Below are 26,940 nucleotides of genomic sequence, written 5' to 3' on the forward strand. Positions count from 1 at the left end.
CCTACTTTGGATTTTTTTGTTACTTTCGGCCTGTGCATCGTAGCAATTTGAAATGTGCTCATCTGTGCTTTGTGATTGAAGCAATTTCAGTGAGAAATTGGAAATTAAAGATTATAATAGTTGAGGAGGAAATTCCATCTTTTGCTTGTTTTCTGATTGGAGGGTGGCATTGTTGTAGGGTCTTATTAGGTTGTTTTAAAAGGTTGCTCATGTGTGTTTGTTATTAGCTAGATTTGGTATTCAGTGGACATCGAATCCTCCTTTTTTTTGGTATGGTGAGGATGGTGATCAGTTCAAACATTTTTGGGTTTGGAGGCCGCATGAGTGCCTTTTGTATTGTCTGTTTGGTGTGATAAAAAACAACTCGCACAGTCATTTCTCTCCATTTTGTATTGTTTCGTTGTTTTGTTATTACTTTTTCCTTGACTTTTTTTTTTTTTTGGGGTCATTCACTTCTTCATTCTGTTCTTTTTCCAATTCTCTCTCTCTCTCTCTCTCTCTCTCTCTCTCTCGATCTTTTTATGTGATATATATATATTAATTCTTCTTATATATATTAATATGTTTTTGCTTAATTAAATTGATGGGTTAAACATAGGAGGGTATTGGGAGGGAGCACATGGCCAACGACAAGGCAACTTCCGAGGCACGTTGCAAACTCAAGGGTAAGAAAAGTAGTGGGGTGCCCCCTCGGAAAAAAGCACAGGGAAACAACAGCAATTCTATTGTAACAACTGAGCAAGGGCAAGGTTCCGAACCAAAATACAAAAGCCCTGTAGATCACCCATTGTTCGGGGTGAGACAATACGTACACAAGAATCACAACGCATCCAATCCTGTGCTACATGTCAAAGTCACTGACCATTTATCTTACAAGGTAGATATTGGTAATTTTTGTGAACTAGGTGTCTATTTTTTATTTATATGTTTGTTTTATAAGCATCATTAGGAAAGTATGTTCACTAAATCCCGTTGCGTGCTAAGTAAATCCTTTGCAATTTGATTGACTGTTGGGAGTATGATTAGTTTTGCTCAACTAGTTTTTGGGCACTTCACTTATGCAATTACATTTGACAGATTCAATTACCTGCTTTCTGTCTGCAAATTGAAGAGTTGTAAATACAATTGCATTTCAAGTTTGTTGAGTATGCTTAATTTTTTTTTTTTAATGTTCCATTCATCCAAGGGCTTGCTAAGTAAATCCTTGGACATTTGATTGAGTTTAGGGAGTATGTTTAGTTTTCCCGTACTGATTTTTCTGCTTTCCATTGATCCAATTAGATTTCACAAATGCAATTATCGGATTACTGTTTGCCAATTGAATATTTGTAACACCAATTGCATGAACAGTTTTCTGAATATGTTGCATAAAAAGTGTTGTTGTGATTGATTAAATTTTGGAAACTTGCAGAATTCGGGTACCCATATTAAGGGATGCGGCAATGACAAACTATGTGGTTTATGGTTTCAAAATCATTTGCCTGTTCCAGTGAAAGACAAAGTCAAAGAAGCGGGATTTTCTGAGTTTGCAAATTTACTTGCGCGAAAGGGAAGGAGAGACAAACACCTCATTTCAGCATTGGCAGAGCATTGGTGGGACACCACACATACATTCCATCTGGATGAGGTCGGGGAACTGACAATGACCCCGAAGGACTTTAGTGCGATCACAGGTTTACCCGTTTGTGGGAAGCCTTTAAAATATGACATGGAGGCCCACAAAAAGCCTAAGGAGGTAGTGAGGCTATTTGGGACCCCCATTGCAAGCCTGATTAATACCAAGATAAAATACAGGGACATTGTGGAGAAGTATAAGGGGTGGAAGCCGCAAACCGCTGTACAAGAAGACCAGGTAACTCGTGTCTTCATTCTCGCATTGATCGGCAGCACTCTATGTAATGATAAGAGTGACTCTGTTTATCTATACTACATGCCCAGTGTTGCTAAAGTCGATGAGATTAAAGACTACAATTGGGGCGGGGCTGGGTTGTCATGCTTGTATCTGTCGATGGATGCTATTTCCAGAAGGATGGTGTCAAGCTCAGGAGGGTATTGGCGGGCTTGGGAGGTGAATAATTTTATGCTCACAAACTAAATGATTATTATAATTCATTACACTTGGGTATTTTGGTTGTCAAAACTAACAGTGTTACGTTTTGTGTTTATAGGTATGGGCGTGTGAGTACTTGAAGCCACTTGCTTTAAGTCGACCATGTACCGATGAAGATAGTCAATGGCCGCGCGCGTTACGCTGGTTGGGTGCCCTGGATGTGAGGGAAACATCCCACAACTTGGAGCAATTTAGGATAACATTGAGATATATCACTACTGATCAAGTCAATTGGCATCCATGGGGAACTGATGATACAACCCTACCGCATTATGTGCAAAGCAGCATTCCAGCTACAAAACAAAGAATTCTACTAGAAGGACCAGCCGAGTATGCTTGGTATTTAGGGGAAAGAGTATCCATGCAAAGCCTAGGTGCACCAGATCAGCGGATCCCAAAAAGACCCCCTCAAACCATGCTCAAAGACATGAAAGTGTATGCCATGGACAATAAAACCAAAGCATCACTTAAGGGATTTAAGGCTGATGACTGGTTTGCTGAATCCACCGATTATGGAGTCTTTCGAAATGAGTATGTCAGATATAAGCATTATCCAACTATCATCAATAATGTAAGTTGTATCTTTGTTAATGGTCCTTCATAATATAGTTTTGCATTATGCAAAAATATATTTAATTTATATCATATCACTATGCAGAGTGCAGAAGAAGGTGTGTGCTCTGTTGGTCCGAATTTTCAAGCTAGTGAAATTAAAATTCCTTCATGGAGTGTTCAAGTGGTGGGATGGGGGTACGCAGATGATTGTGAAGTGTTGGATATCCCAAGAGGCAAGTCTAGCACATGCCTACCACTCCCGGAGGATGTGAAATATGTAAGTTTGAGGTTAAGGATTAGATTTAAATGTTGAAATCGAAACTACACGAATATATAAACTTTGTTTACACTTAACTTGTTTGTACTATAGGTAAGTGCGTCGACAGCAACAGAACTTTTGAAAATGATTAGTGGCCTAAATTCCTTGCTCTTCACTAAATGCATGGCTGCTAGGACAATCATAAGCGAGCTTCGACAGGTAATGTTAGATTGAATTGCTTGTAGGAGTTTTTCCAAATTGATATTATTGAATTCAAACTCCACTCGTTATATATTATGGCAAATATGCGTGATAGTATCGCAAATGCAGTGGCTTCAATTAGAATTATATGCAGAGGACTGATAATTTATGTGAATTGGGTTTGTAAGCATAAAAAAATATATGTTCATGCTGATGTTGGTGCAATGTAGGACAATAGTTATGATAGTTATGTGCTATACTTGTTATTTTACTGTAAGTAGATTAGGCGACATTTTTTTTAATTGCAGTAATGATCAAAGGTTATGACTTTGGTTTTGTAGGGGACACACACTGAACACAACCATAACCCCCTTGCTAGAAAAGACATTGCTGATGCGGAAGATGAGAATCAAATTGATGATGAGGAGGATGAGGAGGATGATCATGGTTTTGAGACATCATGTGAGGATGGTGAGGAGGATGAGGAAAACGTGGAGGATGAGGAGAATGAGGAAAACGTGGAGGATGAGGAGAATGAGGAAAACGTGGAGGATGAGGACGATGAGGAGGTCGAGGAAAATGGGGATGAAGACGAAAATGACTAGGAGGACGAGGAAGATGAGGTATTAGTGGAGGTGACCACAACCAAGTCACCACCCCTTAACACAAAGGGAAAAGGAGCTGTGGTGAAAATAAAATGTAAAGGAGGGGCGGTGCATTCCAAAGAAAAAGCAGCTGCAATTAAAGGGAAAGGCAAAGCATCACCACAAAAACGCAAGACCTCTTTGCCAGAACCAGAACCACGCCCTATTAGTAAGAGGTTATGGCTAAGGAAGAAACCATAAATTGTATTATGAGTATTTTGTCTTTGTGGTATACGTTCATAAGTGAGATTTTATATTTTGTGATAGATTTGAACTTATGTAACTTGTTTGATGCTACCAACTTATTATATAATGATGTCAAATATGATCGTCTATTGTTATATGTGAATGGAATGAATGAGTTAAGGTAGTGACCATAAGATGGAAAGGGCACCGATAGATTGGCTCGCCTAGGAGGAAAAGGAAATAACTCAATTGACAAACACTGAGTTGGAAATTGAATAAGCATAACGCAATTGACAAACAGTGTGTTCGAAATTGAACTAGAATAATGCAATTGAAAAACAGTGATTTGGTAATTGAACAAAATGTATGCAATTGACAAGCCGTAAGTTTTAAATTGCAAACGTGCATGCATGCCTTTTTTCATCCCTTTTGGCTTGGTTTTCCACAGGATTTCAATTCCCTTTCGACATAGTTTTGTAACCCCAAAGCTTATGTAACTTGTTTGATGCTATAAACGTATTATATCATGATGTCAAATATGATCGTCTATTGTTGTATGTGAATAGATTGAATGAGTTAATTTGAAAGGAAGTTACCATAAGATGGACAGGGCACTGATAGATTCACTACTACAAAAAAGGCAAAAGACGATGGGAATTCACCGTCGTGAATTTGGTTTTCAAACCGTCGTAAAATCGATTGACGTCTTTTGCAAAGTAAAACCACAACGCGAAATCACCGTCGTTGTTATAACAAACAACGTCATTAACAAAAAAACAACCGACGTCTGTATACTGAAAAATGAACCAAAAAATTATCCTCGAGAAGAATAGACGACCTATTTTATACAACCTCCGTCGTGTAAAAGAATACAATACGTCTTTAAATAAATAAAATATGACGTTATTAAATCATACGACGTCTAATATATTTATATAACCGTCGTGCAATAGTAATGCCACTTCGTTTTTTTCCATTAATATTGACGTGGAAATAGCGGTTAGGGTAAATCACCGTCGTTGTTGTAACAAACAACGTCAATTACAAAACAAAACCGACGTCTGTACACTGAAAAATGAAACAAAATATTGTCCTGGAGAAGAATAGACGACCTATTTTATACAACATACGTCGTGTAAAAGAATACAATACATCTTTAAATAAATAAAATATGACGTTATTAAATCATACGACGTCCAATATATTTATATAACCGTCGTGCAATAGTAATGCCACTTCGTTTTTTCCATTAATATTGACGTGGAAATAGCGGTTAGGGTAAATCACCGTCGTTGTTGTAACAAATAACGTCATTTACAAAAAAAACCGACGTCTGTACACTGAAAAATGAACCAAAAAATTGTCATGGAGAAGAATAGACGACCTATTTTATACAACATTCGTCGTGTAAAAGAAAACACTAAGTCTTTAAATAAATAAAATATGACGTTATTAAATCATACGACGTCGAATATATTTATATAACCGTCGTGAAATAGTATTGTTACTTCAGTTTTTCCATTAATATTGACGTGGAAATAGCGGTTAAGGTAAATCACCGTCGTTGTTGTAATAAACAACGTCATTTACAAAAACAACCGACGTCTGTATACTGAAAAATGAACAAAAAAATTATCATTTAGAAGAATAGACGACCTATTTTATACAAACACAGTCGTGTGTATATATATACTACGTCTTTAAATAAATAAAATACGACGTTATTAATATTTACTACGTCTTATATATTTACATAACCGACGTGGAAAATATGTTAGGCTCATGACTTACGACATATTTATTTCTATAAACGACGTAGTATGTGATATACAACGTCGTGATCATGTAAAAGACAGCCGTGTTTCTCTATTTATACGTCGTCTTTAGTAAAATAATAGTCGTCTAATCCATCCAAGACGTCGTCTTTTGTAACGTTCAGGTTCGATATCTGTCCTTTTAGACGTCGGTATTATTGTACTGAAGTCGTGTTATTTGTAATTACATGTCGGCTCTTTATCCTTCTCCGACGTGATATCGTTAATAACTGTTTCACAATAACGTCGTCTTTTTTCACTTTTAGTTCGCTTTTAGACGTTGGTAAATTCAATGCCGTCGTTGAATGCTCCAAAACGTCATTTTTTATTGACAATTTTATGACAACAGACGTCTGTTTTTCACAGTTTTATAAGGACCGTCGTTTTATAATACTGAACCAGTATTTTATGTACTGATTGTTTTGTGTCCAAAACCTGCATAATGAAAGTGAAGAAAACACATTACAATTTATTACAAAATTAATGTCATACAGTAGTGCTGTTTAGGGCATAAATAATTTCATAAATTACAAGAGCATCATTCAATCCATATATCTTCACACCCATCTCGAATATTTTGACTCCCAAACTCACCCACTAGTTCATCAAATGTGTCAACATTTGGCATCCCTCTAGTAAATGGCTCACACTCAATTCTCACATCACCTAAGACATCATCACCAATAACATCATCATTATATTCTCTATTAGGCGCTGATAACACTACCGACCAACCATGATGCATCGGGTTGTCAACAAAAAATACTTGTTTGACTTGAGAAGCCAAAACAAATTGGTCATTCCTATGTCCAATTTTACTCAATACTCAAATCTACAAGGGTAAATCCAAGTTCGTCGACTACAAGGCCGGAAGTACTATCTATCCAATCACACCTAAAGACTGGGATTGTAAACTTTTGGTAGTCAAGGTCCCAAATTTCTTGAATGACACCATAAAAACCCATATTTGAGAGAATTGGGTTTTTATCCTTGGCACTAGCAACTTGCATGGTATGTGCAAGTAAATAAACTCCACTATTTTGAACTGTCCGCACATCATCTTGTGCCTTGATGTTAAATTTAACACCTTTAATAAGATAGCTCCTATATAATGGCACTGCCATGTTTGGACCAGCTGCTAGCCACCTTAAATTTTCTGATACCCCATGATTGCCTCCCTCATCAAGTTCACTTTGAACCTGCAAATTAATCATATCTTAATTCAATCTAACATAGAAAGAAGAAAATTAAAAGTCCAATATGTTATTGAATAACATATACCTTGAAGTGTAGCCATTGAATGAAAGTGCTATTGTGCTTATCTTGCAGCCACTTTGTTCTCTTTCTAAATTTTGGATAAGCGGCCTTGATGTGGATCATATGTTCCCTACATGACACGAAAAATTCAAGCATTACGGTCCCAAACATATAAGATAAACATAAGGAATAATTTAAAATGGAAACTTAAGGAATAAAACTCATACTCGATATAAGGTAGAACTTCCTCCGTATTCTCCAAGACATATAGATGTGCTTGGTTCAACAGGTCCCGATCAACTAAGCTCACTGTGTAACCTGATAATGGCTTTGAAACTCCTATCTTTTGACTTGATGGCACTCCAATTGTACTAATATCAGATAAATGTTCAGTGCAATATTCTACAGCTTCTTCAGCTATATAACGCTCCGCAATGCAACCTTCGGGATGAGTACGGTTCTGAACATACCCCTTTAGAACTTTCATATATCTTTCGAACGGATACATCCATCTAAAATAAACTGGCCCACATAGACGAACTTCTCTGACAAGATGTACTACTAGATGAACCATGATATCGAATAATGAAGGTGGAAAGTATTTTTCAAGCAAACACAAAGTAACTACTACATCTTCTTCCAACTTATCTAGCTTGGAAACATCAACCATCTTTGCACATATAGCATTGAAGAAGAAGCACAAACGAGTTATTGCATACCTTGCAGGCTTCTCCAAAACAGAACGAATTGCCACAGGGAGCAATTGTTGCATTAAGGTATGACAATCATGTGATTTAAGGCCAAGAAGTCTTGAATCTTGTAAAGATACAAGATTTTTTATATTTGAAGAATAACCTTCAGGGACCTTCATACCATAGAAAAAATTGCAAACCGCTCTCTTCTCTGCTCTTGACAAATTCCAAGGCCCTGGAGGCAAACGAGTACTTCTTTCTCCATACTCGGGTTGCAAATCAGTTTTGACCCCCATGTTCAATAAATCTAACCGAGCAGCAATCCCATCTTTATTTTTTCCAGGGATCTCCAGCAATGTACCAATGATACTATCACAAACATTCTTCTCAATGTGCATAACATCGAGGACATGCCTCACTGGAAGGTATTTCCAATACTCAAGATCAAAGAATTTTGACTTCTTCTTCCAACAAACTCTGTCACCATCATTTTCACCTCCACCTCCCCCTTTTTTCGATCCCCATATGTAATTAATATCTTCAACCATATGCAGCACTTCTTCTCCCCTTAATGGCTCCAGAGGCGTGCCATATTCAGGTTTCCCATTAAAAGCTGCACGTTGCCTTCTATATGGATGATTAATTGGTAACCATTTTATATGCCCAATGTAACAAATTTTGTGGCCATTTTTCAACCTGTGACTAGGTGTATCATCGCCGCATATTGGACAAGCTTTATATCCTTTAACAACACAACCAGATAAGTTTCCATAGGCGGGAAAATCATTAATGGTCCACAGTAATACAGCTCTGAGTGTAAAATATTCTCCTATGTGTGCATCATACACTCCTCTAATCCCATCCCACAAAGATTTTAAATCATCAATCAAAGGCTCCAAGTAGACGTCTATATCATTTCCGGGTTGTTTAGGATCGGAAATCAATAAAGTCAACATCATGAACTTTCGTTTCATACACAGCCATGGTGGGAGATTATATGTAACTAAGATAACTGGCCAGCAACTATATCTGCTACTTAGAGAACTGTGGGGATTGAATCCATCAGATGAAAGAGCCAATCTCAAGTTTCTCGGCTCATTACCAAACTCGGGCCATTTATTATCAACAAGTTTCCAAGACGGGGAATCCGCCGGATGAGACATCTGACCGTCAATTGATTTTCTAGCAACATGCCAAGTCAAATTCTTAGCTGTCTCCTGTGATTGAAACATCCTTTTAAACCTTGAAATTGGAGGAAAATACCACAACACCTTCGCTGCCACACCCTCTTTCAAGAATCCATCTTTGGTTTCCTTCCACCTTGAGATACCACAAGTAGGACAATTAGTTGAATCTTCATACTCCTTCCTATACAAGATGCAATCATTGGGGCATGCGTGGATTTTCTCATAACTCAGCCCCAATGTACACATGACTTATCCATCTCCGACACTATATCCTATTATCTATAATAAGGTGAAAAGACAAGCAATGACTATCACTATAGCAGATTATATAAGGTTTTAATAGCAAATAATATAGTAAACAGACGACGGTTTTTAAACAACAACAGACGTATTACACATATATAGACGACGGGTTTTAAAAAAAACGTCGTCTAATGCTAGCAAGAAACAGACGCCAGCAAACTTGAACCACGACGGTAGTTAAAACTGCGTCGTGGTATATATTTACAAACGACGGTTTGTTAAAAAAACCGTCGTCGTATGCATAAAAAGATATCGAAATCCCAGTTTATTTTCAAGAACCCAAAATATATTCAGAACACAACATATATAAGGTGAAAAGACAAGCAATGACTATCACTATAGCAGATTATATAAGGTTTTAATAGCAAATAATATAGTAAACAGACGACGGTTTTTAAACAACAACAGACGTATTACACATATATAGACGACGGGTTTTAAAAAAGCGTCGTCTAATGCTAGCAAGAAACAGACGCCAGCAAACTTGAACCACGACGGTAGTTAAAACAAGCGTCGTGGTATATTTTTATAGACGACGGTTTGTTAAAACAAGCGTCGTCGTATGCATAAAAAAGATTTCGAAATCCCAGTTTATTTTCAAGAACCCAGAATATATTCAGAACACAACATATACATTAATTTTTATGTAGGGTATTAAGAACACAACATATACATTAATACTAAGCACGAAACCAACATATACTAAGCATGAAAACATTAAATCCATTCCCGATTCATAATAACAGAGAGTATTAAAAGATCCGACAACATTAAACCCTAAACCCGATTCATGAAAACATTAAACATTAAATCCATTAACCCATACCGTCGACAACATTAAAAAATCACAAAACCCTTTACCACAGAACTGAATATCATTCAATGAATTTACAAGCATGAGATTAGGGTTTGCACTTACAGGTAGGCAGAGCTCACAGCTTATGGCCAACTTGGATTCGACGGAGTTGTAAACTTGGCCAACTTGGATTCGACGGAGAGACCAACTTTGAATTAGAGTTGAAGTGAGAGAGCGGAGCGAAATGTTTTAGGACACAGAAATTTTGGCAACTTGTATAAGAGTTAGAGCGAAATCTGAAAATTTTAGGTCGAGGTGAAATTTTTAGAAAGCGCGCTTTTTAAAAAACATCGACGGAAACAAAAACACAATCGTCGTTAAAAGTTCAACCTAAACATGACGCTTATTTTAAAAATGATGTTGTTTGTACCGTATCTGACCCTCCGCTCGTACAACAACACGTGGATCTTAGAAACTCGCCCAAGTACCCAAGGCCTCGAACAATCGGCAACGGCCACCAATCGCATTGTCTCGAAGCTGCGAACAACCATTACAGGCCAAGCTCGTCTACAATCGGCATCCTTTACCGATTGTAGAGAATCAACCTCGAAGTATCCGCCCAAAATATCTAAAGACTCGTGTCGACCTCAGAAGGCCCTCCCACGAGTCCCACATCGAAAATGAGTACTAAGAGCATACAAAATGCCCTCTATAAATAGGCCCCTCCACTACAATACAGGGGTAAGACTTTTCAGCTTGACTTTTATACTTTTTATATGGTCAACAGCAAGAGCTCTTAGAAACAATCTTACTTGAGCATCGGAGGGTCTTAGGCTGGTTCCACACCGGTTCCATAGACCTCACGAGCTTCGCTTATCTTCTATTCAAGATCAGCATCTGAAGACAGGAAGAATCTCCATCTATCACTCAAATCGATCTGCTAGATCGTCCACATCTCTTGTAAGTTGCACTCATCTCTATCTGTTCAGTTTTAGTGCCAACATACGTCGTTGTAAATATCCTTACGACGCAAAACCAAACTACCGTCCTTAAACCCTAATAGACAAATATAACCTAAACCCTAAACCCTAATAAATAAAACCACAATTATATATATATTTTTTTTAAAAATAATTTCTCCAAAGGGATTAGGGTTTTATGTCCTAAAATATCTCGTCCATAAAAACCTAAACCCTAATCCCTTTTCTAAATTTATATAAACCCTAAACCCTAAACCCTAAACCATGAAAGTATAAGTGATGTTGTGACTCATGAAAACATTTCTCTTTTTGGTTTTAATTTTAAATTTGTTTAACTCAAACTTAATTTTTTAAAGCTTAAGGGGGAAGAAAATATCTCAATGACTTCATAGGAGTTGACGTTGCATTTTTTGGATTTATTTTCAATTTATTATGAATATTTCGAATTAAATAGAATAAAATATTATTTTAAAAACCCACAAACCACGTCGGCGTTAATAAATTAACGACATTTTAAATTATAATAAACGACGTAATTTTTAAACAAACGTCGTTTAAAGTTAAAACCATGGCCATTTTTACACAGAAAACGATGTACAAACCATTTTCCACGACCTAAACGTGTATAATGTAATTAATACACGTCGGTATATTACAAAAAACGACGTGTTAAATAATATACCATGACGCGAGAGATTAATTTATCGACTTATTATTTTGGAGTATACTACGACGGTACCTACAACACTACTGTCGTGTTTATTTACCACGTCCTAAGTTCAAATTACCGTCGTATTTTTTCAATTTATACGTCTGCCTTCTCTGTAAACCGCCGTCTTATTTTTATAGATTTTTAAAATTAATTAATTTTTCTTTTATTTTGGTAATATCTTTCTTAACACAAAACAAAATTTAATTCTCAATCCTCAACAACATTTTCATCTTAAAAGGCAAATCTCTTCGTGTTAAATATTTACACAATATATGTACACAAATTTGGCAAATACATCGTGGCAAATATATGTTCAACTGTTTCTTCCTCTCATATGCAAGCTGGGCCCTCTCCTTCCTCTTGTTCTCAAGCTCCTGCACAGCCTCAATTCCTGAAAATCAAAATCAAAATCAAAATCAACAAAGTGTGAACCCTCACTCCTCGATTCCTGGTTACATTGTAGTCCCCTTTTCCACAGTGATCAACTTCAAAACTCCTGTGTAGCAAGGTGGAACCAGCCTTAGAACCTGTTGTGGGTTGTGCCTTTGGGGTGAAGCTGGGAGAGGGCTTGAGGTTCAGAATGAATAGACACCACCTACTCATTTTGAACCTCAAGCCCACTCCCAGCTACAGCCACCACCTGAGTCCGTCTCTGCGAGCATCAGGAACACCCATGCAGGTTCTCAAGCTAGTTTCACCCTTGCTACACAGGAGGATGTAGCAAACCCATGCTTGGTCTTGTGAGGAATCATCTTGCAAACCCATTTGCCTTCAGAAAGACAATTTCTTGTGAGGAATCATTCTGCAACCCTAATTGAAAACTGAGAGTTAAAAAACGCGTGAAAAAATCGTATTTAAACAAATTATCGAAGTACAACGTCGGTTCTAATATACATAGCGACGTCATATTTTAATAATCAACGTCAGTTTAGATAAACAAGCGCCGTCATAGCTACATCGGAAATCCAAAAGTCATTTGGCGAGTATTAAAAAGAGAACGACGTCGTTTTCAGAACCCCAAAGTAACGACGTTGTAACTAATAATAAACGACTACATTTTAACAACAACGTCGTTTAAAGTACAAACCATGGCCATTTTTACAAAGACAACGACGTACAAACCATTTTCCATGACCTAAACTCTTAACCTCTCGCCGTCTAATGTCAAGAAAACAACGTCGTCTATATAACCAATAGCGTCGTTTTAATAATAATTTACGTCGCTTTTTAAAAAAATATGACGTTGTTATATGTGTACAACGTCATTTTAAAGAAACCAAGGTTTAGAAATGCGCTCTTCGTAAATCATCGACGGAAAACAATAAAACCGTCGTTAAATATGACATCTATACCCTAAACCCTAAACCCTAAACCCTAAACCATAAAATATAAACCATAAATTATATATATATTTTTAAATAATTATAGAAAAAGATTTATGGTTTTAGGGCCTAATATATATTAACCATAAACCCTAAACCCCAAAAATAAACCTTTATCCCCCTAAACCCTAAACCCTAAACCATTAAAGTATAAGTGATGTTGTGACTCATGAAAACATTTTTCTTTTTGGTGGTAATTTTAAATTTGTATAACTCAAACTTAATTTTTTAAAGCTTAAGGGGGAAGAAAATATCTCAATGACTTCATAGGAGTTGACGTTGCATTTTTTGGATTTATTTTAAATTTATTATGAGTATTTGAATTAAATGGAATAAAATATTATTAATAAAACCCACAAACCACGTCGGCGTTAATAAATTAACGACGTTTTGAATTATTATAAACGACTTAATTTTAAAACAAAACGTCGTTTAAATTCTAAACCATGACCATTTTTACACATAAACGACGTACAAACCATTTTCCACGACCACAACTCTTAACTTCTCGCCGTCTAATATCAAGAAAACAACGTCGTCTATAGAACCAAGAGCGTCGTTTGAACAACCTTTTACGTCGCTTTTTTAAAAACTGTGACGTTGTTATGTGTCTACAACGTCTTTTTGAAGAAACTACGGTTTTTCACAACATGAAAACCTCAACAAATTTGGTTCAGCATGATCTTGGGTTTTTCACAACATGAAAACCTCAACAAATTTACAGGGACGTTGATTTCAACAAAAACTTGCTAATTCTAACCAATTTTGTACAAAAACTTGTCTAATTCTAACAAAATTTGTACATTTTATAAAAATGTTTAAGTATGCTAAAATTCCTCTACTCCATATGAACACACACAAACTCTGCCCATTCTTTCCTAACTTCTTCAATGGCAGCTTGGGGGTATGGCGCTTGATCCTTTCCTTTGGCAAACTGCAGTCCATAAACAAAGATTAATCTCACAGACGACGCTATTATTCATTTACCGACGTAGTATATATATTCAACGACGGTATTTTTAATTTACCGTCGTTGATAATATAAAAACCCACATAAAAATAAATCTGAAAATTTTCTTCTTACCGTCTTCTCAAATTCCAGGGAAGTATCCTTTATGATGTCTCTCATAAAGCGCATGACATAATACCCGCATTCTACACTGCTTGGTTGCTTTGGAGTGCCGGGTAGAGTTTTCCAAAGAGGTGTTTTACGGCCTACTCTGCCTATGTGTGTATTATACATTTTTAGAGCAGAGTTCACTATGTTTTTCCCGTCCTCATCCACAACGCGATTTCCAGGCAGTGGATCCAGAAAATAGACGGTCTCCTTCTTTGCTCTCACAATGATCAAGACCCAATGACGGCTGCACAAAATAAATATAAAGGTTAAATAGTTTTATATGCAGAGCATCATACAAACAAAATCCTGTTTTTTGTTTGGAGACTAACCCTGGATTGTAAGGCATCAGGAAAATCTGTTCACCATCTGTTTTTTGAAGTCGACTGGCTACGATACGTGATCTTTCCGTTAATGAACCAGCGTCGGCACTAACTCCAGCAGGGTCTATAAAGCCAACCATATTCACCATATTTGCAGCTTTCAGATGATCAAACAGGCACCTAAATATATGAATTGAAACCATGAGTGTTTTTTTTTTAAAACATAAAGGAGAGTGTCAAATGAATATTTGATAAGGACAAACCTCATATATACTGCAACGACAGTAGCCCCAATTTCTTCCATGCCAGCAAATTGGGTAATATCTTCATGCAAGACGAAGGTGTTACGATCTATGCCAAACACCTCCTTCTCAATAATAAAGCTCATAGCCTTCTCCTGAGGCTTTAGTGTCGATTCAACATAACTACAAAGGGATTGTAAAGAAGATGGCAACTCCAGCTTTGAATAATCTGGTACTTCAGTACTATGTTTGAACAAATAAAGCAACATAAAGTGACGTGGTAAATAAATAACAACGACGGTTTAAATAACAAAACGTCGTCTTAAAATGAGTTACACGACGGTAAAAACATACCGTCATAATGAATACTTTATTACGTCGTTTAAATAAAACCGACGTCTAATTCAAATGCAAAATTCATAATTAATGAATTTACCTTTTCAATTTTCTTTTCTCCAACACTGGATTGCTGTTTTAATAAATAAAGAGATATATATATAAGAAAGATTGTACAACAATTTAAACATTCAACTAAATAAAAAATGGCGTGGAAATTTAAAACAAACGACGGTTGAAAGAAAATATAGACGTCTGAAAATTGAAAAAGAAATGAAAAAGGCAAAGTTAAGAGAATTTACCTTTTCATCTTTCTTTTCTTCAATCTTTTCACGATCCCCAGATTTTTGTTATAAGAAATAAAGAAATATATATAAGACATAGTACAAAAAGGGCAAAAAAAAAAAAGTAAAAAAATTAAATTAAACCGTCGTGGTAATAATAACAAACGACGATATTTAAGAATTACAGACGTGTATATTTAATCAAACGACGGTAAATAATAAACGTCGTGGTATTTCATATACTACGACGGTATCTAAGCTTGTACAACAATTTAAACATTCAATTAAATAATTGCAGACGTGTAACATTCATTAAACGTCGTGGTAATTCCTTTATTGAAAAAAAAAAATGAAAAAAGCAAAGTTATGAGAATTTACCTGTTCAACTATCTCAAGTATCTTTCCTTCTACTCCCTTTTCTACTGCCCCTGATTTCTGTTTTAAGAAATAAAGAAATATATAAATGACATTGTAGAAAAATTAAAACAAATAAGTAAACCGTCATGGTAAACATTAACAGAAGACGGTATGAAATAATTACAGACGTCTGAATAACATCAAACGACGGTTTAATAAAAAGCGTCGTGGTATAACTTTAACACGGCGGTAAATATAAACAGAGAATTCAAAGTTCAAAGACGTTACCATTTCCTCCTGCTTTTCCCCATTCTTGGCAGTATCCTCCTCAAATTGTAGGGCTCTAACATCAAGTGCCCCAGAGCAGCTTGCTTTGTCCGACATTGGATTTTTGGGACTTTGCCCTTGGATTTGGGACAATGTATTCAGTTTCAGCACGCTTGGATCAAAATTGGGGATGATTTTTGAAAGCTGACTCAGCAAATTTTCCCTCTCAGCTTCTACCAATTGCTTGGTCCTAGCCTCCATCTTTAAACTCTCTTCCCTTGATCTAGCCTCCATTTTCAAAGTCTCTTCTTGAAGGACAAGTCTTACACTTTCCTTCAATTGATCAGCAAACCTTACCTTCTGTTGTCTAGGTAAATTGAAGTATTGCTTAGGGGAAACCCCAGCCCCTACCCCTCTAACTCTTCCTGGATGCTCGGGACCCAAAGCCAATGTCAAAACATCATTGGATCCTGATAGAGAAATTGTGCCTTCAGAGACTTGCTTTTGCAAATCATCCTAACAAAAAGACATAATAAAAAGTCAGAATAAGGAAACAAACGACGGTTATTTATAAAAAATAGACGTAATATAATATTTCACACGACTCAATAACATAACAATCGACGTAATATAATATTTAAGACGACGCTAACTAAATACCGACGTTATTAATATATTAACACGACGTCAATAATAATCCACTGACGTCTTATGATATAATTACAAAAAACAGAGCATGGATTCCAGATTCAGACCTTTAACGACGCCTTTTAAAATATTTCACCGTAGTAAAACTTTTCACACAATGCAAAAATATAACAGCAAACGTAATAAAATTTTTAAAACAGAGTGAGTAGGCTTACAATTAATTTTGCTTTCTCTGCAGTCTTTGGATCCGGGATGTTACCATGTTTGTCTTCTCTTGCTTTTTTCCATAAGGTAGATCGATCAATATCTACCCCAAGCATGATTTCCTTCAAGTCCTCCTTAAAACCAACATATCCTTTTCGAGACAATCGATGATTGTACTCGAGTTTCTCCCTCCTCTGTGATTGTTCTTCATGCACAGCCTCAAATTCTTTAGATAACCTTGAAGCTACAAAGGCATCCCATTGAGCTTTCTCTATGAATTTGTATGTTTCAGGGGGCTGCCTTAATCTATCCTGCTCCTTGATGAATGGAAGGATATGAAACCTCGTTAGTGTAGACTTGAAATCCTTCCATTTCTTGGCGGCAGAAGATAGCACCATTTGCTTGCCCCCTTTACCAACCACAAAAGCCATGTCAACGGCTTCCCAAATCTGCTCTTTTATATCCTTGGATATTTGAACCCATTTCTTGTCCACAAGTGGGACTCTGGAGCATGCCAACACACCAATGTAGGACTGCATCTCATTATGTGCACGGCCATATGATTTCCCTTCTTCATTGTACTCAACAACAGGCTTGATTTTCTGAATTTTTCTCTGCACAACACGAGGCATTGTGCTCATACCCCGACCTGACTTTGCCTCCTCAGAAATAGTTGCCGTGCTGGCTGGTTCTGTCTCAGAAGATGAAACAAACTTCATCTTCTTCGAGGCCTTGGTTTGAGGATTTACAACTCTAAGCTCCTTCTTCGAGGATTCATTTTTTTTCAAGCCAGACTCCTTACTTTGGGATTGAGAAACCATGGTTACAGACAAATTAAACCTGCAAGTGAAAATATATCAGTGAAATTAAGAAAAACCACGACGATTATTTATAAACTACGACGTATTATAATATTTCAAACGACGTAAGAACAAAACAACCGACGTAATAATAAATTTACACGACGGTAATTAATCACCGACGTGATAAAATATTACAACGACGTCAATAATAAACAACCGACGTCTTATGATATAATCAAAAACAGAGTATTAAATATTACAACGACGTTAATAATAAAAATTCGCCGTGGTATTGAAAATAAAACGACGTAAATATTAATATACCGTCGTCTATACCACAAAAACAAATTAGGAACAACGTAAAATATTTTCAGAAGAAAAATAATTAAAAAGATTTTCGAAACAAAAACCATTGTTCAGAGAAATCAAACATGCGATGAATATATCCTTAAAAATGAAAAACAAAAAAAGGATATCATTTTAAAAAACAACGACGAACACTTTCACACGACGCTAGGGTGACTGACGAACCGTCGTGGTCTATAAATCTAACCACGTAAATAACAAGCCACCGTCGTCTTATTTAGTTGAAGTAAAAGAACCAGAGTAGTGTTCAAACTTGGAAACTTTTCGTCTTAGTCTGCAAATTTTATCAAACTTGGAAAGAAAAAATGTAAAAAGATTTAAAAAAACGAAAATGATATGCGCATGCAAAACAGGAACAAAAATCCTTCCAGAAATGCTTACCCTTTGCTTGCAATGAAAGCTTTCTTCTGGAGTTTGGTGTTTCAGTTTAGAGATGAAGACGAAGAGGAGATGAAGACGAAGAGGAGATAAGCTTGAAAGTTTGAAACAGTTCTTGGAGAATGAAAAATGAGAAAAGCTTGAAAGTTTTTCTCGGGTTTGGAAACAGTGCAAGTATGGGTCAGGAAGGCGAAAAGTTTAAAATAATAAAAAACCGTTTCATAAAAATGACGCTATTAATAGTATGCGCCCTAGTATGATACATTATACGGCGCTATTGTTAACACTGCCCTATAATATTACTTTAAACGACGGTATGTTTTAATGAAACGACGTTTTTAAATCGAATTACACGACGCATGTTTTTTCAAAAAAGATGAATCGTCATTTTCCAATTTACCCAACGACCTTATATTCAATAATAACGACGTGAAAAATTAATACCACGTCGTTTTAATTACTCATACCGATGTGTAAGTTTTTTAATTACACAATAAATTAATTTTCCAAAAAATTACAACGTCGTTTTTATATAGCGTCGTTGTTAAATAATTTATACGACCTTATTTTAAATTTAAACGACGTGTATGTTATATATAAACGTCGATAATTTAAAAAACCGACGTGGTATATAAGATTTGTTTATAAATAATGGGTTTTCTGTCTTTCTGTCGTCTTCATTTTTCAATTAGGGTTTCAACTTTTTCTCAATTCTCTGGAGGCACATCACCTCTTTGTCTCATCTCGCTTTCATTTTTCAGTTTGGATGTTGATGTGTGTGCGCGTTTGTGTATCTGAAAGACACAAACACGCACACATCATCTAAAAAATTGTCTTTCTGCACAGAAGGAGAACAAGGTCTGCATCAGCCCTCTTTCTCAGCTCCTCCATGATGGGGTTCTCTGGGTCCATGGTCTTCTTGCTCGACATGTACCCAGCCGCTCTGTTATCCCTCAAGGCCTGAGCCTTCATGATTCTTTCCATGTTGGCAGTCCAGCACGGTCAGACGGTCAGACACCACAACCTTCTCCACTCTGTCACCCAAAACATCCTTCACAACCTTACAGAGTCCCTCAAACTTCTCCTTCAACTCTTCCTTCTTCTTTGCCTCGTCTTCACTCTCATCAAGCTTGAGACCTTCCTTGGCGGCTGAGACAAGCTTCTTGCCCTCAAACTCCTTGTGAGAGTAATTGGCACATCATCCACTTCTAAAACATTGCCTTTGTTCATTCTGGTTCGATTATGATGAGGAACAGAGTTCATTCTGGTAATGATAGACGAATAATGGCATAAAATTTGTACGTCGTTAATTTAACAAACCGTCGTGGTTAGTACAATTATGCGACAGTAGAGTTATGGATACCGTCGTAGTATATTATAATTAAAAAGTCGATAAATTTATATTTACAGTCGTGGTAACTTAATTTAAATCGGCGATTTTTTTTGTAATTAACCGTCGTAGATTCCTTTGAATTTATGCGTCGCTGACTAAGAAAATTGGGTCGTGTTTATTAATTAATTAACATGGCGTCTTATTTTTATATCGTCGTCTTTACTTTCTACGGCGGTGATTTCATAGATGCAGTCGTTGTTTTTATGTTCAGATTTTAACTCTGAAAATACCTTTGTAATAAGACGACGCTTTTTTAATTTGGTGCGTCGTGGTTTCAAAATATCTATACGTGTGCCATTTTTTAGGTGTTTAAAGTATGTTTCTACGACGAGTTTCTATTACCGTCGTCTTTTAAAAAACAACGACGGTTTTTTGATCTACCGTCGTTGTTTACTGGTCGTCTTTTGCCCTTTTTGTAGTAGTGATTAGCTCGCCTAGGAGGAAAAGGAAATAACTCAATTGACAAACAGTGAGTTGGAAATTGAACAAGCTTAACACAATTGACAAATAGTGTGTTGGAAATTGAACAACAATAATGCAATTGACAAACAGTGAGTTGGTAATTGAACAAAATGTATCCAATTGATAAACTGTAAGTTTGAAATTGCAAACGTGCATGCATGCCTTTTTTCATCCCTTTTGGCTTGGTTGTCCACAGGATTTCAATTCCATTTCGACATAGTTTGGTAACCCCAAAGCTTATGTAACTTGTTTGATGCTATAAACGTATTATATAATGATGTCAAATATGATCGTCTATTGTTGTATGTGAATAGATTGAATGAGTTAATTGAAAGGAAGTTACCATAAGATGGACAGGGCACTGATAGATTGGCTTGCCTAGGAAGAAAAGGAAATAACTCAATTGACAAACACTGAGTTAGAAATTGAAAAAGCATAATGCAATTGGGAAGCAGTGAATTAGAAATTGACCAAGAAATATTACTCTATTTTGGATAGTTATGTTCCAGGAGATTGTAAAACCCATACTTATTATGGTAATATCGTAATTTACAAAGAGAATGACGTCTAGTACAATACTAAGGTAACTAGGGACATTAGGAAAGTAAATTAGGTCCTTATATGTGTAAATACAAACGTTTACTATATTAAGGTCTTGTTTTACTCGGTTATGGACAGTTATGTTCCATATCATTGTAAAAGGCATCATTAATCTTGTAATATCGTACTTTACAAAGACAAAGACATGTAGTACAATATTAGGGTAAAGGGGAACATTCGGAAAGTAAATTGGGTCCTTAGTATTGTAAACATGAATGTTTACAATATTAAGGTCTCGTATTACTCTATTTTGGATAGTTATGTTCCAGGAGATTGTAAAACCGATCCTTATTATGGTAAGATCGTAATTTACAAAGAGAAGGACGTCTAGTACAATATTAAGGTAACTAGGGACATTAGGAAAGTAAATTGAGTCTTTATACGTGTAAACACAAACGTTTACTATATTAATGTCTTGTTTTACTCGGTTTTGGACAGTTATGTTCCATATGATTGTAAAATGCATCCTTAATCTTGTAATATCGTACTTTACAAAGATAAAGACATGTAGTACAACATTAGGGTAAAGGGGAACATTCGGATGGTAAATTGGGTCCTTAGTGTTGTAAACATGAATGTTTACAATATTAAGGTCTCGTATTACTCTTATTTGGATAGTTATGTTCCACGAGATTGTAAAACCGATCCTTATTATGGTAATATCGTAATTTACAAAGAGAATGACATCTAGTACAATATTAAGGTAACTAGGGACATTAGGAAAGTAAATTGAGTCCTTATACGTGTAAACACAAACGTTTACTATATTAAGGTCTTGTTTTACTCGGTTTTGGACAGTTATGTTCCATATGATTGTAAAATGCATCCTTAATCTTGTAATATCGTACTTTACAAAGATAAAGACATGTAGTACAACATTAGGGTAAAGGGGAACATTCGGATGGTAAATTGGTTCCTTAGTGTTGTAAACATGAATGTTTACAATATTAAGGTCTCGTATTACTCTTATTTGGATAGTTATGTTCCACGAGATTGTAAAACCGATCCTTATTATGGTAATATCGTAATTTACAAAGAGAAGGACGTCTAGTACAATATTAAGGTAACTAGGGACATTAGGAAAGTAAATTGAGTCCTTATACGTGTAAACACAAACGTTTACTATATTAAGGTCTTGTTTTACTCGGTTTTGGACAGTTATGTTCCATATGATTGTAAAATGCATCCTTAATCTTGTAATATTGTACTTTATAAAGATAAAGACATGTAGTACAACATTAGGGTAAAGGGGAACATTCGTAAGGTAAATTGGGTCCTTATACTTGTAAACATGGATGTTTACAATATTAAGGTCTCGTATTACTCTATTTTGGATAGTTATGTTCCAGGAGATTGTAAAACCGATCCCTATTATGGTAATATCGTAATTTATAAAGAGAAGGACGTCTAGTACAATATTAAGGTAACTAGGGACATTAGGAAAGTAAATTGGGTCCTTATACGTGTAAACACAAATGTTTATAATACTAAGGTCTCGTATTACTCTGGTTTGGACATTTATGTTGCCTAAGATTGTAAAATCCATCCAGTCAATTGTAATATCGTAATTTACAAAGATAAGGACATCTAATACAAAGAAAAATGAACCTTGGAGGAGTAAATTTAGTCATTATCCTTGTAAACAAGATGGTGGTTACAGCATTAAGGATTCGTATTATACTAAAATCGACATTCTCGTTCCATTACATTGTAAAAGCAATCCTTAATCTTGTAATACCATCATTTACAACAAAAAGGAACTCTTGTATAAGAATAGGGTAAGCATGGACCTTGGTGGAATAAATTTGGTCCTTCCGCTTATAAACATGGGGGGTTTACAACATATAGGACTTTGTTTATATTGATATGGACACATGGGTTCCATAAATGTATAAAAGGGATCCTTATACCTGTAATAGCGTAATTTACAAAGGAAATGACCCCCAATACAATGTTAAGGTAAGAATGAACCTTAGCATAGTAAATTCAGTCATTATCCTTGTAAATAAGGTGGTGATTACAACATTAAGGATTTGTATTATACTAAAATGGACATACTCATTCCATTACATTGTAAAAGTCATACTTAATCTCGTAATACTATAATTTACAAGGGAAATGACCCCCAACACAATGTGAAGGTAAGAATGAACCTTGGAGGAGTAAATTGGGTCCTTGTCCTTGTAAGAACAAATAGTTGCAACAATAAGCACGAACAGTACATTATTATGGACATAGGCATTCCACAAATTAGTAAACGATATCGTTACATTTGTGAATTACAATACTTGGGGTTTTACATAATGCGATGTGTTCATTTATTTTGTTCATATTTAAATATAAAGTAACAAAAGTATTTTATTTACGTTTTAGTGTAATTTGAACTAAAAGTCATTGTTTTTTCTTTTAGGTACTTCAATCATGGAAAGGGAGAAAGATCGAACAGGAGCCAGGAATTGCACACTGTAGTTTACTAATTACCAAACAGGCATTAGGATTTCGCACATTTGAATTACAAATACATAGGTAATGTTTGTCAATTGCCAAACATGAGGCAGTAATTGGACATTGTAATGCAATTGGAATCCAGAAACAATAAATTACAGTTCCCTCTGATTTGGCAATTACTGTCACCCAATATGGTAAATCCGTTGAACACCAAAACATTGGAATGACCGTCATAACTTGCAATAGAAACAGAACCAAGGCTAGCAGCACAAAATAAAGTTAACATATTAACTTCATCAATTGCTCGTACATATGGTTACCCAACAAAGTTAACATATTAACTTCACCAAATTGCATTTTGACACCCTGTGCTAGTCATAATCTATGGAAACCGAAAAATAACACCAAATAGGACATTCGACCTAGATGTACAAAAAAAGGTGTCCTACCTAACCATGGTCAGAGTCCTTTGAAAACCACTTTACAAAAAACAAAAAAGTTGTCATGTTATACCATGGTGACCCTCCTTCCAAAAATATAGGGCATGCACCAAAACCAATACCATCACAGCATTAGATCTAAGGTCACAAAAATATATACTGGTCAGTCATTAGAGTCCTATCACCCAACCTTGTTAGCGGCGCCGAGGTCTAGGCTGACCGCGACCTGTACGTATTTCTGGTATAGTCACCGCTGAATTTTTTTGTTTCCGATTATAAACCCTCTTTCTTCTAATGGTGACATCCGCCACATCCTTGTCTTTAACCTCAACATTACCAATCTTGTTCCCCGTCGCCATAAAATCATATGCATTTTCCATCACTTTCAATGTTTCACGTATTATCACATCACGCAATTGATTTTTTTCATTTCGGAGCAACTCAATAGCAAGTCGCATTCGTTGTAGATTAGAGTCGTACTGCAACCAAAAAAAAAAAAACATATAGCGTTTCATTACGTATTAATCATTTTTACCCAAAAAATAGCACATGCGCAATGCATACCCGGTCATGCCATAATTGACGATAATATTGCATGTGTCTTTTGACAAAAATGCCACAATCCACACCATTAGGTTGGACGGGATTGGCATCCAATGGGGACACAACAGAAAAGGAGGAGAACGTCCACCCCATCCCAAATATTGATAATATGTCATCATGAAAAACGGAGTCTAGGTACAACAACTGTTGCACACACAAGAACATAGTCGACATTATTAATATTTAGCAAAAGAAATATGTATAATGGCATTGAACAAAAGCTTCTCAACTTACAGTAATATGGCAATCGTTCTCGTGCTTCTTATTATGACGCGCATCAGGTAAACTGTCCCAAATTTCAGCTTTCTTATGGAAAATGTCACAGACCAAAAGATACCAGTGACCAATGACGTCATCGTGCATCGGAATATATATCTGCAAAAAAGTGGTATGTTCATTATCACCGATAATTGATATTATTGGAGCTTGCATACGAAACCCACCTGCATGCAATCCTTCAGTCGCCCATTAAATCTTGCGAGACGACAAATCTTTTGTGTCCTAGCACATGATGTTGTACGATCACTGGAACGTACAAACTTGGCACCGTCTTGTATTTTATGAGATATAACACATCACTTTTAACCAAAAAATATCCTTCATTAATCTTATCCATTTACTTACCGACCAAAAATACGTAGGTAGGAACCACTTTGTAGAGGTGGTATCATATAAATATTCTGCCATTACATTGATTACCTATTACAAGATAAGACACGATTGTTAGCATCCTAGTACCAACATTCTAAACATATACTAATGAGTAGTTAAATATATATTCGATTCATAGTCCTTACATCATCAAAGAGAGGCGACCCAGGGGCAAGGCTTTCAAAATGACGACGATTTATAGCTACAGCACCAGTGTTAACGAGTTGTTCACTTTTAAACAGAAAAAAAAAAAGTGTTCTAATCAATTGTTGTTATGTCATTATGACAACACATATAAAAATTAATTTCACAAATTTGGTTCAGGGTATACCTCCAAACATTTGGATCCAATGGATTGCAACAAAATGCAAAACTTAGTAGATCTCTATCATCTTCAGAAATATCATTGCTCATCCGGAATGGACCGATATTTAATCTCTTCATAATCCGCTCGTGAGCAATTACTTGTTGGATTTTTGCATTTACTTTAGCTTTCAACACATTGACGTCTTCATATGGAGTTCTCTTGTGGGGACCCGGCTTTCTAATCGCTGTTGCACGAGTCACTATCGGATCCCTTGTTGAAGTTGAACTACAATTCTGTAAGAACAAACTTTTTACGTCGTTGTGACCCATTTTATCCTAGTGCTCACAAATCATTACGAAATAGCATTTACAAATCAATATAACTGAAACAAACATATATTAAATGATACAAAGAATCTGCATAAAATAAGGACACCTAACTTTGTTATTACATAGGGAGAAAACCAAATAAAAGTACAACATAATCCATAGTACAATGATCTCTACATATCAAATACTCGATAATTGTCATCATCCAAACATTTAAAAAAACAAGTGAAATTATGAAAACAAATACAAACAAGCTACAACCAATACTCATCATACCTCATTCTGAGGTTGTTTTGCATGTTTTCTGTCACGGATGACTTCAACAAAGGGAGCTGAAGTTTTATCAACAGTTGCAAATCCTTTCACATTGTCATCTTGCTTGTTGGGAGTTCCGTCTTCTTTGTTTGGCCAACTTTTTGGAGGTTTAGTATTTCCAAGGTCTTCTTGTCCCCCATGACACCCCATGTCAAACATGTTATCATCTTCCTTATTCAGTTTAACTTCTCGTTCATTAGAGCATGAAGTGCGCAATGTTCTTTCTTTCTCTTCATTTTTTGATGATAGCTCATACATAACCTTGGAGAGCGATTCGTCCATACGAGCAACAATGGCCACCAAAGTTGCCACATCCTTTCTTATTGACCTTAACTCTTCGGCAAAGTGAGTCATTGTTTTGGCATCATCTCCGAGACCTCCATATTCAGTTCTCATAACAACTACCTTATCACTTTCAAACCCCCCCCCCCCCCCCCTCTTTTTTGTAGCCACTTCTTCATTTTTTCGGTCTCTACTTTCCCCCACACAGTGAGTGGTAGAACAGACCTATCCACAAGTACGCTACCATGAGCTATAGCATCAAGGTAAAACAATTGAAGGAATAACAAGCAACCACCGATGTAAACTTGATTGTTCTCCTTAAATGACCTGACACTGTCTAATAAAAATCTAAATGAATAACTTGCCCAATTTTTCTTTGCTATTGTCTTGCTATCTCTTAACGGAAGCAGATATTTTAGATTCACATACACGAAAGTGGTTGGACATAGCAACGTGCATAGAGCAAACATGACAAAACCAACTTTGAAAAAGTCGTCTGCTTCTTCTGTCCCCACCATTATCTGCTTCAACTCATTATTTTTTAAAAGCTTCTTCCCGCCCAAAAATGAATTTCGCACCTTTAGAATGTGTTGGTCATCCATGGATCCGGTGAAGTCAACTTCCTCTCCTCCATCCTTAACACCCATTATGCGCACGAAGTCATCGACAGATATCTTAAGTGTTTTCCCATGTAGCACGATTGATGA

General features: G+C 36.1%; 1 protein-coding gene across 1 annotated transcript; it reads right to left on the bottom strand.

Moving 5' to 3' along the window:
• Nucleotides 1-23,940: 23,940 nt before the first annotated feature.
• LOC148293752 (uncharacterized) lies at nucleotides 23,941-26,110 on the bottom strand. Its single transcript, XM_088254432.1, has 7 exons — nucleotides 25,913-26,110; nucleotides 25,332-25,642; nucleotides 25,147-25,231; nucleotides 24,970-25,048; nucleotides 24,793-24,899; nucleotides 24,311-24,493; nucleotides 23,941-24,225 (listed from the first exon to the last, which is right to left on the bottom strand). Exons 1-7 carry the CDS (start codon nucleotides 26,108-26,110, stop codon nucleotides 23,941-23,943), a joined length of 1,248 nt encoding a protein of 415 aa, XP_088110558.1.
• Between the last annotated feature and the right edge of the window lie 830 nt (nucleotides 26,111-26,940).

The sequence above is a fragment of the Prunus avium genome, chromosome 6 (genome assembly GCF_965620075.1).
Source record: "Prunus avium chromosome 6, drPruAviu1.hap1.1, whole genome shotgun sequence".
In the NCBI taxonomy this organism is placed as follows: domain Eukaryota; kingdom Viridiplantae; phylum Streptophyta; class Magnoliopsida; order Rosales; family Rosaceae; genus Prunus; species Prunus avium.